General features: G+C 52.3%; 1 protein-coding gene across 2 annotated transcripts in view; it reads left to right on the forward strand.

Moving 5' to 3' along the window:
* NEGR1 (neuronal growth regulator 1) overlaps window positions 1-13,294 on the forward strand; it is a 175,590-nt gene that overhangs the window by 91,391 nt on the left and 70,905 nt on the right. For both annotated transcript variants that reach the window (XM_031505577.2, XM_031505578.2), the window contains exon 4: window positions 4,585-4,716. In XM_031505577.2, coding sequence (XP_031361437.1) covers window positions 4,585-4,716 — 132 coding nt within the window. The remainder of the gene's footprint in view (window positions 1-4,584; window positions 4,717-13,294) is intronic.

A 13,294-nucleotide genomic window follows, 5' to 3' on the forward strand; every position in this document is an offset into this window, starting at 1 on the left:
ATCCCCAGGGATCTGGGGTTCACAGGCACAGCTGGGTCTGCAGAGGCAGAGCTCAGCCTCCTCCTTGCTCAGGAATGCTGTCAGATGTGGTGGGAGCAAGCCCAGGAGGGCAGGGGCAGTTCTGTGCCCCAGGGGCAGTTCTGTTCCCCAGTTCTGTTCCCCAGGGGCAGTTCTGTTCCCCAGTTCTGTTCCCCAGGGGCAGTTCTGTTCCCCAGTTCTGTGCCCCAGGGGCAGTTTGTGCCCCAGTTCTGTGCCCCAGGGGCAGTTCTGTTCCCCAGTTCTGTACCCCAGTTCTGTGCCCCAGGGGCAGTTCTGTACCCCAGTTCTGTGCCCCAGGGGCAGTTCTGTTCCCCAGTTCTGTGCCCCAGAGGCAGTTCTGTTCCCCAGTTCTGTGCCCCAGGGGCAGTTCTGTACCCCAGTTCTGTGCCCCAGTTCTGTGCCCCAGGGGAAGTTCTGTGTCCCAGGGGCAGTTCTGTACCCCAGTTCTGTACCCCAGTTCTGTGCCCCAGGGGCAGTTCTGAACCCCAGTTCTGAACCCCAGTTCTGTGCCCCATTTCTGTGCCCCAGGAGCAGCGGATGCTCCGTGCCAGGGCAGCAGCTCCGTGCCCAGGGTACCCCAGCCCTGCCAGCAGTCCCAGCCTGGCTCCACCAGCTCCTCGTGGTTGGCATTCTGTCTGCAGCACCTCGCCTCCTCCCGCTCAGCTTCAGCCGCACTCGCTAATTCCTGCCCGCTCCCGCTGTAATTCCCAGCGGCACTAATGAGCCTCCCAGGCAGGCAGCGCATCTCCCATCCAGCACTAAATTATATTAACCAAGCATATTTAGAATATTCTCAAATTGTTTGTCAAAGCTGCTGCTAAAAGATAAGGAACTGAAATCTCTGAATACAAATGACTCAATGTAGACTAATTCCAGGATATGATCATGATTTACATCAACACAGCCTCGACTCGCATGAGGTCGGATTCAATTTTTCTGAACAAGAGATAAATTGAACCTTTCGTAGGAATAAAAATAAAATGCATTTCAAGGTGATTTTTAAACTTAGTCCGTAAATTATTGGCCTGGAATCTTTATTGTGCATGTTTAACTTGCAGTCATTATGTAAATGCTCGCGTTCTATAAATATTCATTACGCAGCCCCATTATGTAAATCCAGCAAATCTCCCCACTCAGCGTAACAGCGTCGGGCTGCGGGCTGTAATCTCCAAATCTGTATTGTTGAAATGTCACCCGAATAAATTGCAGGTATTACTTATTTTGTTCTGACATTTCCCGGCAAAGCTCAGCATCGATATTTGGGAATGAAGGCGGAATGTTAAAGGATGAAGTTCTGCCGGGGACCCCGCTCCAGCTTCAGCTTCGCCGTGTCCCACCAATGCCTGGGCAAAGCTCTGCACTCAGAAATCTCCCGATAAAGCTTCCTCTTCACCAAAATCCAGGTGCCGTGCACCAAAACCCTTTCCGCTTTGCTTTTGGCAGAAGTTCCCCAAGGGAGCTTCCCCAGGGGAAGGAAGAGGATGCCCAGGAGGCAGGGACAACACAGGTGAAGGAGGGTCACTTTGGGATGGAATTCTTCCCTGCAAGGCCCTGAGTGCCCAGAGCAGCTGGGGCTGCCCTGGAGCCCTGGCAGTGCCCAGGGCCAGGCTGGACACTGGGGCTGGAGCTCCTGGGACAGTGGGAGGTGTCCCTGCCCTTGGAACAGAGGAGTGAGATGGGATTTAAGATTACTTCCAACCCAAACCATTCCAGGACTCTGGTTACTTCCAGTTTCATGTTTTCCAGCTCCTCCCTGTTCTATTTCCTTGTTCTCAGGGTTTTGCATCCATCCCTCCTGGCCAGCAGCTGTCCCAGAGCCTCTGGGCTCACTCACGGGGATTTTGGCCTTTTCTTTTTACCAGGATTTGCAGGGAGGTTTGCTGCTGGCTCCAGTTAAGGACATTCCGTGCCAGGAGCCGCTGCTGGGTGAGGTGACACTGCCCTGCAGCCCGGCCCTCCCAGGGACACTCCTCAGGAAAGGGCCATTGCTATCAGGGCCATTCCAGGAGGTTCAGCATCCCTTCAGGAACAATTAAAGGCATTCCTAGAAACCTTCAGGCCTTCTAAAATCCTTTAAAAAATTCCCTTTAAAATACACTTGTCAGGAGAAGAATACTCCAGCTAAGATGGTCAAATAACTGGGGCTTTGTGAAGGAACTGAGGAACAAGAGTGAGATCAAAATCTTAGAGAGATACAAACTAAAACTGCCCAAAAGCGTGGCACAGAAATGAGCAGGGTCTTTTCCTTTTTGACAATTCTATGATAAATGGGAAACATTTCTTGCTTTTCAATGAAAGTAGATGAACTCATTAATAACTCGTAGAATGCAATGAAAATGAGAGTTTTAACGCAGGCTGAGCTTATTCCCACAGACACCAGCTATCATTTTTACCTGAGAAGCGTTGCGGTGTGAATGAGCAGTGTGTGGCTCCCAGGAGATATGTCAGAGCCTCAGTGTTCAGAACCAACGTTTCCTCCTCTTTGCAGAGCCAGCCAAGCCCTGGTCACTTATTATACACCAATAATTCATTCACCCCTTGATGGCCAGACACGGCAGTGTCCCCCCTGCCCACAGCCACAGTTATTAACAGCCAATTCAAGGCTTTCAGGCTGGGGAAACACTTCCAGCAAGGCTGTTAAACCCTCAGATGTCTAATTTCCAGCATCTGTGGTGGGGGCTGCTGTGGGAGGCTGTGCTGCAGAAATAATGCACTGAACTCTTTGGGGTTTGTGCTGCGGTGTCTTGTGAGGAACCCAGAGCTGTAAGCTGGCCCTGGAGAGGCTGGGAGCAGAGCTGGGAGCAGGGAGCAGCTCCAGGTGAGGGACACCAAACACCCCCTGCCAGGTGGGACAGGAGGGGAGGGCTGGCAGGGGCTGGGATTTTGGGAGCTGGGGAAGCGTCTGTGCCCCGTGTCAGGGGGGGAATAATCAAAATCGTGTTCCTGGGCTGTGAGAATTCCTGATTGATGGGTTCCAGCTGAGACAATTCCTGATGTGTTCCAACAGAGCTGGGTCAGTGTTCCTGGAACAATTCCTGATGGGTTCCAGCTGTTCTTGGCTGTGAGAATTCCTGATGTGTTCCAACAGAGCTGGGTCAGTGTTCTGGAACAATTCCTGATGGGTTCCAGCTGTTCTTGGCTGTGAGAATGCCTGATGTGTTCCAACAGAGCTGGGTCAGTGTTCCGGAACAATTCCTGATGGGTTCCAGCTGTTCTTGGCTGTGAGAATGCCTGATGTGTTCCAACAGAGCTGGGTCAGTGTTCTGGAACAATTCCTGATGGGTTCCAGGGCACAGAGCAGCACGGACACCAATGTTTCTGTTTGGTTCTCTGTCGTTTCCCAGCAGGAGATCTCTGCCTGTCCTGGGAATCTCTCACAGACTGTCCTTGTTCCTGTGAAACCCAGATTCCCATTCCTCCCGGTCCTGTGGCCAAAGAGAAATGTTAATTATTGGATCAGCTGGCTGGGATCTGCTGCTTTGGTCCCTGTAGCTGGCTCTGAGCTGGCTTTGCTCCATCCTGCAGGGCAGGCTGGTGTTACCTTGATTTTTAGAAGTGTTAAGTTTCTTTTATAGTTCTTTTGAAAGTTTTAAAGTTCTCATAAAACTCCTTCAGCCTTCTGATAATGGTAACATATTTCTACCAGAGTTCTCATGCACTGTTGATGTAAATAATGATTGTTTTTCTTTCTTCTCTGTGGGAGGAGAGAATTGATGGGCTGCTGGTTTGACCAGTGTGCATGGAGAGGTGGCAATTCCATCCTGGAATTCTCTATATTGCGAGGTCAAAAAGAAAATTGAGTCTTTCTCTCTTGAGCTCAGCAAACTCCTGTGTGCTCATTTGGTGTCCAGTAGTGGCAGGCTGGGCTCAGCCTGCCCAAAAACCATCAGCACTGGGGGATGCAGCAGCTCTGAGGCAGCAACACTGCAGGGCTGGGCTGGGCTGGCTTGGAGGGGATCTGAAGCTCGTCTTGTCCACCGTGCCATGGCAGGGACAAATTCCCCTAGCCCAGGCTGCTCCCAGCCCTGCCCAGCCTGGCCCTGGGCACTGCCAGGGGCACTGCCAGGGGCACTGCTGTGTTCTGTGACACCCATCGGGGACAAATTAGGCTGCTGTGTCTCGGGGCTGTTGAGTTTCTGTGTGGAGCTGGATCAGGTGAGACCTTCTGGTCAGCCCTGGGAGTTTTTGGGGTTTCAGCTCCCCATGGAGCTGGGGTTGCTCTGGGAGTTTTTGGGGTTTCAGCTCCCTGTGGAGCTGGGGTTGCTCTGGGAATTTGGGGTTTCAGCTCCCTGTGGAGCTGGGGTTGCTCTGGGAGTTTTTGGGGTTTCAGCTCCCCGTGGAGCTGGGGTTGCCCTGGGAGTTTTTGGGGTTTCAGCTCCCTGTGGAGCTGGGGTTGCTCTGGGAATTTGGGGTTTCAGCTCCCCGTGGAGCTGGGGTTGCTCCGGGAGCTGCCGAGGCTGAGCTGTTGAACTCTGGCTGCTGCAGGTGTGGATTTCAGGAGCTGTGTGCTCAGCAGTAATTTCTGTTCTGATGGTTTCATTTCAGCCAAGCCCTTCGAGAGCGGGCAGTACCTGGACATCTACGGGATCACCAGAGACCAGGCTGGGGAGTACGAGTGCAGCGCAGAGAACGACGTCTCGGTCCCAGACGTTAAAAAAGTCAAAGTCACAGTAAACTGTGAGTGCTCTCATTTGCTCTTCCCTCCTGTCCTGGTTTGCAGAAGGAGTCTGGAGCAGCAAAGAGCAGCTGCTGGCTTTGTCTCAGTGGCTGGGGGTGCTGTGCTCAGGGTGGCACCTGGCTGGCACCAAGGCGGCCACAGCGAGCTCGGGGTGCGGGCTCTCGTTTTTGGGTGATGGTCTGAGCAGGTTCTGGCGGCTGCTGGGCTGAGCCCTCCCTGGTTTCTCTGATCATGGTGGTGCTGGAAATTATGTGAGGAGATGAGAACGTCTGCCTGGGTCCTTGGACAGGGCCTGACCCCATGGGAGTGTGAGCTGCTCCCAGAGGAGCAGCTGGGTGCTCCTGCAGCCCCGCTGCTGCTGTGGGACCTGCTGGGTGCTGGTGGCACCAGCAGCTCTGACGTGCTGGGATCTCCACACCCAGGAAGTGCTCTCAGCTTGGGTCTGAGCCTGATTTAGCACTCAGTGTGATGCGAAATGTTCTTTTTCCCTCCAACATGTGAGAAAACACAGGCAGGACAATGTGAATAATTTCTCTTGTTCATGCTAAGTTTTCTTTATGTAAGCTCAGTTACCCAGCGTGTGATTTGTTCCTGGTTTTGGAGTTGCTGTGGCAGCTTTAGTGGTCACAAATATGGGATGGCAGTGTTGTGTCTCCCCCAGAGGCCCTGTCCCAGTGAGTGGGCAGCAGAGCCCCTTGGGGCCGCTGGGCATTCCCTGCCCAGGCTGCTCTCTTCAGGGGCACCAGGGCACAGGGACAGTGCAGTGGCACTCCATTTCCATTCCAAACTGACAAGAGCAAGGCTTCCTCCCCAGAAATTCCATCCTTTCGCTTGGTGCCTGTGGACCTGGCTCGGTGGTGGCTTTGGCAGTGCTGGGGGAAGGCTGGACTTGGTGTCCTGGGGGGCTTTTCCAACCTGAATGTTTCTGTGAGTTCTTTTCCTTTGCTGCTGTTCTCCTGGGTGTTTTCCTAGTGCCATTCCCTGGCTGTGCTCCTGGTGCCATTCCATTATTGTATTCCTGGTGCCATTCCCTGGCTGTGCTCCTGGTGCCATTCCCTGACTCAATTCCCGGTGCCATTCCCTGCCTGTATTCCTGGTGCTATTCCCTGGCTGTGCTCCTGGTGCCATTCCCTGTACCCCACTCCTGGTGCCATTCTCTGATTCTCTGATTCCATTCCTGGTGCCATTCCCTGACTCCACTCCCAGTGCCATTCCATTCTTGTATTCCTGGTGCCATTCCCTGACTCCTCTCCTGTGCCATTCCCTGGCTGTATTCCTGTGCTATTCCATGATGATGTTCCTGGTGCCATTCCCTGTACTCCTCTCCTGGTGCCATTCCATGATTGTATTCCTGGTGCCATTCCCTGGCTCCTCTCCTGTGCCATTTCCTGGCACCATTCCTGGTGCCATTCCCTGACTCCATTCCCGGTGCCATTCCCTGACTCCACTCCCAGTGCCATTCCATGATTGTATTCCTGGTGCCATTCCCTGGCTGTATTCCTGTGCCATTCCCTGACTCCATTCCCGGTGCCATTCCCTGACTCCACTCCCAGTGCCATTCCATGATTGTATTCCTGGTGCCATTCCCTGGCTGTATTCCTGTGCCATTCCCTGACTCCATTCCCGGTGCCATTCCCTGACTCCATTCCCGGTGCCATTCCATGATTGTATTCCTGGTGCCATTCCGTGACTCCATTCCTGGTGCCATTCCCTGGCTCTACTTAATTTATGTCTGTCCTCCCTCGTTTCCCTGTGGAAAAGGGTGGCCTGAGAAGCTGCCTGGGCTCCAAAAGGATGTGGGGACACGGAGGGAGAGGAGCCACTGAAGCTGCTGGCTGGTGCTGAAGGAATGCTCCACCAAATCAAGTTAAAATAGATAAGATGTAATCCAATTTCATTTCACAAGTAAATCCTATTAGCATTTTCCATTACATTTTGCAAAGCAAATACAGATTGATAGATTATAATATTGAACCCTGCTTTGAATGAACCAGTGTCTGGATTTAATGTGTCATCTGGAAGCTGGTCTGAAGCTCTCCAGGTGCTACTGTCACTTTGCTCCTTCTCTCCTGCTCCATTACTGCCGTGCCTGGAAAATATTAAAGGCAGCTGCTAAATCCTGGAATTTCCAGTAGAGCTGAGGCCATGGCGAGAGGATGAGGAATGGGATGTGTGCCTTAGGAAACTGGAATTTATTTGCTTTTATTTCAAAGTGTCAGCTGTCTAAATAAATAGAAAGCGTGGATTTAAAGTGGAGTGGCATTGCGGAATTCCCTTTCCTGAGGATAATCCATGCTAAGGGTCAGTTTGCCTGTAATTGTACCTTGGACAGCTCTGCTACAGCTGGAGCTTTCAGACGTGACTGAATCAAGATCTGGCGGCTTTGGGGAGGGAAAAGACATTTTTGAACTCGCTCCTGGGTGGTTTTGCCCAGTTTTCAGGCTGCTTCTTCCATTTCCCTGGGTGATTTCGGGGTGCTCGGCCCTGGTTTTGTGTCACTCCCCAGCAGCAGCCCGGGAGTGGTGTCCAGGTGAGCAGGGTTGGCAGAACCCTGTGCCCCCCGAGGGCAGATTAGAGTAAAAGGGTTTTAAAATCATGGGGATTTAGGGTTAAAAGGAAAATTAATCTTAGTAGGCCCTGAAAAAAAAAAATACCTTGGGTACATGTAGGCCTTGCACCTTGCTAGAACTGCACCTGTGTATCTAGTGCATGATAAATGATATAATTGTTAGATGTGATGATTGTTTAGTAATTAAATATAATTACTGTTTAATCATAAGAATAATCACAAGAAACTGTGGTCAGGGGCCTGAGAAAGATCACGAGAAACTCATGCTTGAATAAAGTCAATGTATACAATAGAACAATATAAGTTCAATAATGAATATGTAAGTTATATAAGAGAGAATATAAAATACGTTCAGCTCGAGAGCCGTGCTGGGGTCAGATTTGGGTCTGTAGCCTGATCCCAGAGCTCTCAATAAAAGCGCTGAAGATGAGGATATCCTGTGATTATTTGTGCTCCTGGAGGCTGGCACAGGCACTGCTGCCGGGGCACGCTGCTCCCGCCTGTGCTGCCCGCTCAGGGCTGCCTAATTCAGCCTTTTAATGAGCTTCTCAGCTCATTAGGCTGATTCGGTTCCAATCACTTTGGTTTATCCAAGTTTGTTCGCTGCACCGCTCTCTCCCTGTCGCACCCCGGGATGCGAAGCGAAGGACTGGGCTCTGTGAGCTGTGGAATCCTGCCTGTGGAATGGTTCTGCCCAAAGCTGAGGGCTCCAGAGCCTGGAAACGCTCTCAGGACGAGGGGCACCCGGGGGTGTCCTGAGCAGGGCTCCCTTTGCAGCCCCCGATCCCCACGGAGCCCCCCAGCTCAGCAGATTCCGGGCTCTAACCCTTTCCTCTTCACGGCCCCGCTTTGTGTCCTTCGCCCATCCCTCAGTCTGGGCTTGGGGCTGATTCCCAACTTCCTCAGGTTTTCCTGTGCCTCTGGAGCCTGGGGTGAGTGCTGGGAGCAGTTCCACATTCCCTGGGACCTGGGGGACACCCCGGCCCCTCCAGGGCTCCTCAGCCAGCCCGGGGGGGCTGGGGAGGGTCCCCAGGGCAGGCTGTGCCCTTCCCTGGGATGCATCCATCAGGAATTTCTCCAGGATGCTTCCATCAGGAATTTCTCTGGGATGCTTCAATCAGGAATTTCTCCATGATGCTTCCATCAGGAATTTCTCCGGGATGCTTCAATCAGGAATTTCTCCAGGATGCCTTGATAAGTAATTTCTCCAGGATTCCTTGATCAGGAATTTCTCTGGCATGCTTCGATCACAAATTTCTCTGGATTCCTTGATCAGGAATTTCTCTGGGATGCTTTGAACAGGAATTTCTCCAGGATGCTTTGACCAGGAATTTCTCTGGGATGCCTCGATCAGGAATTTCTCCGGGATGCTTCCATCAGGAATTTCTCCAGGATGCTTCAATCAGGAATTTCTCTGGGATTCTTCAATCAGGAATTTCTCTGGGATGCTTCAATCAGGAATTTCTCCATGATGCTTCCATCAGGAATTTCTCCGGGATGCTTCAATCAGGAATTTCTCCAGGATGCTTCCATCAGTAATTTCTCCGGGATGCCTCGATCAGGAATTTCTCTGGGATTCTTCAATCAGGAATTTCTCTGGGATTCTTCAATCAGGAATTTCTCTGGGATGCTTTGAACAGGAATTTCTCCATGATGCTTCCATCAGGAATTTCTCCGGGATGCTTCAATCAGGAATTTCTCCAGGATGCTTCCATCAGTAATTTCTCCGGGATGCCTCGATCAGGAATTTCTCTGGGATGCTTCAATCAGGAATTTCTCTGGGATGCTTCAATCAGGAATTTCTCCATGATGCTTCCATCAGGAATTTCTCCGGGATGCTTCAATCAGGAATTTCTCTAGGATGCCTTGATAAGTAATTTCTCTGGGATTCTGTGATCAGGAATTTCTCTGGGATGCCTTGATCAGGAATTTCTTCGGGATGCTTCCATCAGGAATTTCTCTGGGATGCTTTGAACAGGAATTTCTCCAGGATGCTTCAATCAGGAATTTCTCCAGGATTCCTTGATCAGGAATTTCTCTGGGATGCTTCAATCACGAATTTCTCTGGGATGCTTCGATCACAAATTTCTCCAGATTCCTTGATCAGGAATTTCTCCAGGATGCTTTGACCAGGAATTTCTCTGGGATGCCTCGATCAGGAATTTCTCCGGGATGCTTCCATCAGGAATTTCTCTGGGATGCTTCAATCAGGAATTTCTCTGGGATTCCTTGATCAGGAATTTCTCCAGGATGCTTCCAGCAGGAATTTCTCCAGGATGCTTCCAGCAGGAATTTCTCCGGGATTCCTTGATCAGGAATTTCCTTGGGATGCTTCCATCACGAATTTCTCTGGGATGCTTTGAACAGGAATTTCTCTGGGATGCTTCGATCAGGAATTTCTCCGGGATGCTTCCATCAGGAATTTCTCCAAGATGCTTCAATCAGGAATTTTTGGCAGTGGGGTTTTTCTGGTGCAGGAATGTGTGAGTTCTTGCTAGGAATTTTAAGTGGGGTGTTTGTTTTCGCTTGGCCAGGCCGGGCTGTGCAGAACAGCTCCCCTCATTAGCATTTCTCCCCTCATTAGCATTTCTCCCCTCATTAGCATTTCTTCGAAGGCTCCTCGCTGTTGCTATGGTGCTTTGCATAACATTATGGATAACGCTGCGATTTTACTTTGAAATCAGACATCCTGTACAAGCCACGCCGGCCTAATTAAATCTGTAACCTCAATTCTCCTGGGGAGAAGCCGCGGGGCTCCGGGGCTTGGGGCTGCCAGTCCCTGGGACCTGTCACCGAGACTCTGCCCGGGAATTGTCACCCGTTCCCCACCCGGGATCAGCATTTCCTTGGCAAGCTTTTGAGTTCGGGTTCAAGAAGGAAAGTTGCCTCGGTTAAATTATTAAATATGAAGGCAAAGCACACATATTTTCTGGAGGTCTCAGTCCTCCTCTGCTTTGGCACCAAGTGAAAAATTGCTCAGAGCAATTTAATTCTAATTTCCTCTAATAAAAGAGAGGGTAGGAGGGGGTTTATCTCGAAGTAGAAATCAAGAACTCTGATTCTTTTTTTTTTCTGTTTTTAATAGCTCCTGATTTGCAGCTCCATCTTTTTATCCCTAAGTTTGGGGTTTGGGGTTCAGGTCAGCGTTGGCTTTAGGTGCCAAGCTTCGCTGCCAGGGGTTTTGCTGCTTGCTCAGGCTGCAGCCTGCCCTGTGCCCTGTGCCCTGCCCTGCTCCCCTTGGTCTGGGATTCCTCCCCGCTGCCGCAGCATCCTCCCTTCACCTTCCCACCCAAAAACATCTGCAAGAGGGCACAGCTGGAGCTCTGCTGCTGCTCGAGTGGGGACAGTGGCCCTGACACCCTGCTGGGGACAGGCTCAGGATCACAGGATCCCGGAATGATGAGGCTGGAAGAGACCTCCAAGGTCATCAACCCAGCCCATGCCCTGACACCTCACCAGACTCCAGCACCGAGTGCCATGGCCAGTCTCTAAACACATCCAGAGATGGTGATTCCACCACCTCCCTGGGGAGACAATTCCAGAGCTTTATTATTCTTTTGGTGAAATTTTATTCCTAATCTCCAACCTCTACCTTCCCTGCTGTAGCTGAGGCTGTGTCCTCTGGCTCTGTCAGTGCTGCCCGGGCCAGCAGTGCCATGGCCAGGCTGGGAGGGCAGGGGTGCAGGGACACGTTTCCTGCAGCACGTCCCACCCAGCTGGCAGCAGAGAATGGCCAGGAGTGAGAGGGAACAGAGCTGCCACTGGGCTGAGGCAGGTGAGGGGCAGCACAGCCCTGCTGGAGATTTGGGTGGTGCTTTCAGTCAGTGCTGGGTTTGGAGCTGCCAGCAAAACATTACAGATGAAACCAGTGCAAATAACAGCTTTGGGTTGGTTTTTTTTGGTTTTTGGTTTTTGGTTTTTGTTTTTTTTTTTTTTTTTTATACATAAGATAAAGGTCTTTGGGGAATTCCTGTAATCCTATAGATGGGAGGTTTTGTTCATGCACAATGGCATCAGTTGGGTTTTTTTTTTTTTGCTTTTTGGGTTTTGTCTGGCTATTTTTGGTCTCCATGAGGACCAAGTTGTTATTTAGCTGATTTGCAAGCTGCTCTCATCGCTGAGAGCCCATGTGAGTGATGTGCTGTGCTATCTCATAGCAACACAGTGAGAACCAGCTTCCACCCTTCCATAGGAGCTGCTCGGGCAATTAGAGCCACCTCAGCTGCTCGGTGAGGGAAGGATGCTGCTGCTCTGAAGGAAATATTTCCCTTCTCTGCTGGGGAAGGGAACCTCCTGTGGAGCAGTGGTTCTCACTTGATGTCCTTCAGGTGCTTTTATTAACATTCAGGTGCAGATTAAACAATGTGGCTGGCGTTGGAGACTCGAGTGCAGTTTGGCTCGTGGGTTCCTGTGGATTTCCTTGGGGGGATGCTTTGTGCAGAGCTCCTGGGAGCTGATCCCTGCAGATCCCTGCCCAGCTGGCTCCTGTGGGAGCGTGGCTGCTGCCAGCCCTGCTCAGGGGGTGGCACGGTGTGCCAGCTCCTCACCGGCTGGGCAGTGCCCAGGGAGCTGCAGCGTCAGCTCCCCACCTCCCAGACATGAGGAGATGGTCTGCACCTTCCAGAGAAACCTCTGCTCGGTCTGCCAGGACGTGTTGGTCAGGAGCCAGCGGTGCCAGGGTGGGGCAGGTGTGCCAGGACAGCAAGTGCTGCTGTCCCCAGGGTGCCAGGACAGTGAGTTCTGCTTGCCTAGCAAGGAGCCCACGGTGTTCTGTCTGCCCTCAGGGTGGTATTTTCCTTTTATATCAAAAGTTACCTATAGTCTGTTTATAACAATGCACCAATATCTAACGTCTGTGTTGGACAGTGTGTCTGTACCTTAAACAAACAGAAAAGTGCCACCATCGCAGCAGGACATGGAGGGCAAGAAGAAGGAGAAGGGCAGGACACACCCAAATCCCTCCATCTTGTACCACCTTGAAACCCATTCTAAAAACTCCAAAATTCTACTTTTTCGCCCTGTGTTAATTCAAATATCACACCACTCAAACCCTTGTGGTTTGTAACTCCTCACACAGAGTTGGCAGCTTTTTCCACAGGCTAAAATCTCAGCCACAGGTGTTTGTGACTTTGTGCCAGGGTCCCTGAGCCCCTGCAGGGTCTGAGCAGCCAGGGCAGCCAGAGGGATGTGCTGGGTCCCACGGGGCTGTGCTGGGTCCCACAGGGAGGTGCTGGGTCCCACAGGGATGTGCTGGGTCTCACGGGGATGTGCTGGGTCCCACAGGGATGGGGAGGGTCCCACGGGGCTGGGAGGGTCCCACAGGGCTGTGCTGGGTCCCACAGGGAGGTGCTGGGTCCCACAGGGCTGGGAGGGTCCCACAGGGATGGGGAGGGTCCCACGGGGCTGGGAGGGTCCCACAGGGCTGTGCTGGGTCCCACAGGGAGGTGCTGGGTCCCACGGGGCTGTGCTGGGTCCCACGGGGCTGTGCTGGGTCCCACAGGGAGGTGCTGGGTCCCACAGGGATGTGCTGGGTCCCACGGGGCTGTGCTGGGTCCCACGGGGCTGTGCTGGGTCCCACGGGGCTGTGCTGGGTCCCACAGGGAGGTGCTGGGTCCCACAGGGAGGTGCTGGGTCCCACGGGGCTGTGCTGGGTCCCACAGGGAGGTGCTGGGTCCCACAGGGATGCTCTGGCACTCCATGGCTCTGGGGACCTTTCCCAGCCTGGTTCTGTGGGAGGATGCAGCAGGCAGGCCCAGAATTGGTGGGAAGTGCAGGAATTGCTGTATTGCTGCTGGTTTTTACAGCCACCCTGAGAAGCTTTCAGGCTGCTGCTGCTGAAGGTGTGGCACCGGCCCCTGGGTCTGCGGGCAGGAAAATCCATGGAAAGGTTTTCCATGGAAGGGTTTCCAGGGGGTTTTATCCAGGGCTCTGCTCTGCTGTCATTGTGCTCTGCCAGGACAGGGTGACCCCCCCGGCTCCAGGTGATGCCACCTTAAACTCCAGTGGAA

The sequence above is a fragment of the Lonchura striata genome, chromosome 9, assembly GCF_046129695.1.
Source record: "Lonchura striata isolate bLonStr1 chromosome 9, bLonStr1.mat, whole genome shotgun sequence".
NCBI classification, from domain to species: Eukaryota; Metazoa; Chordata; class Aves; order Passeriformes; family Estrildidae; genus Lonchura; species Lonchura striata.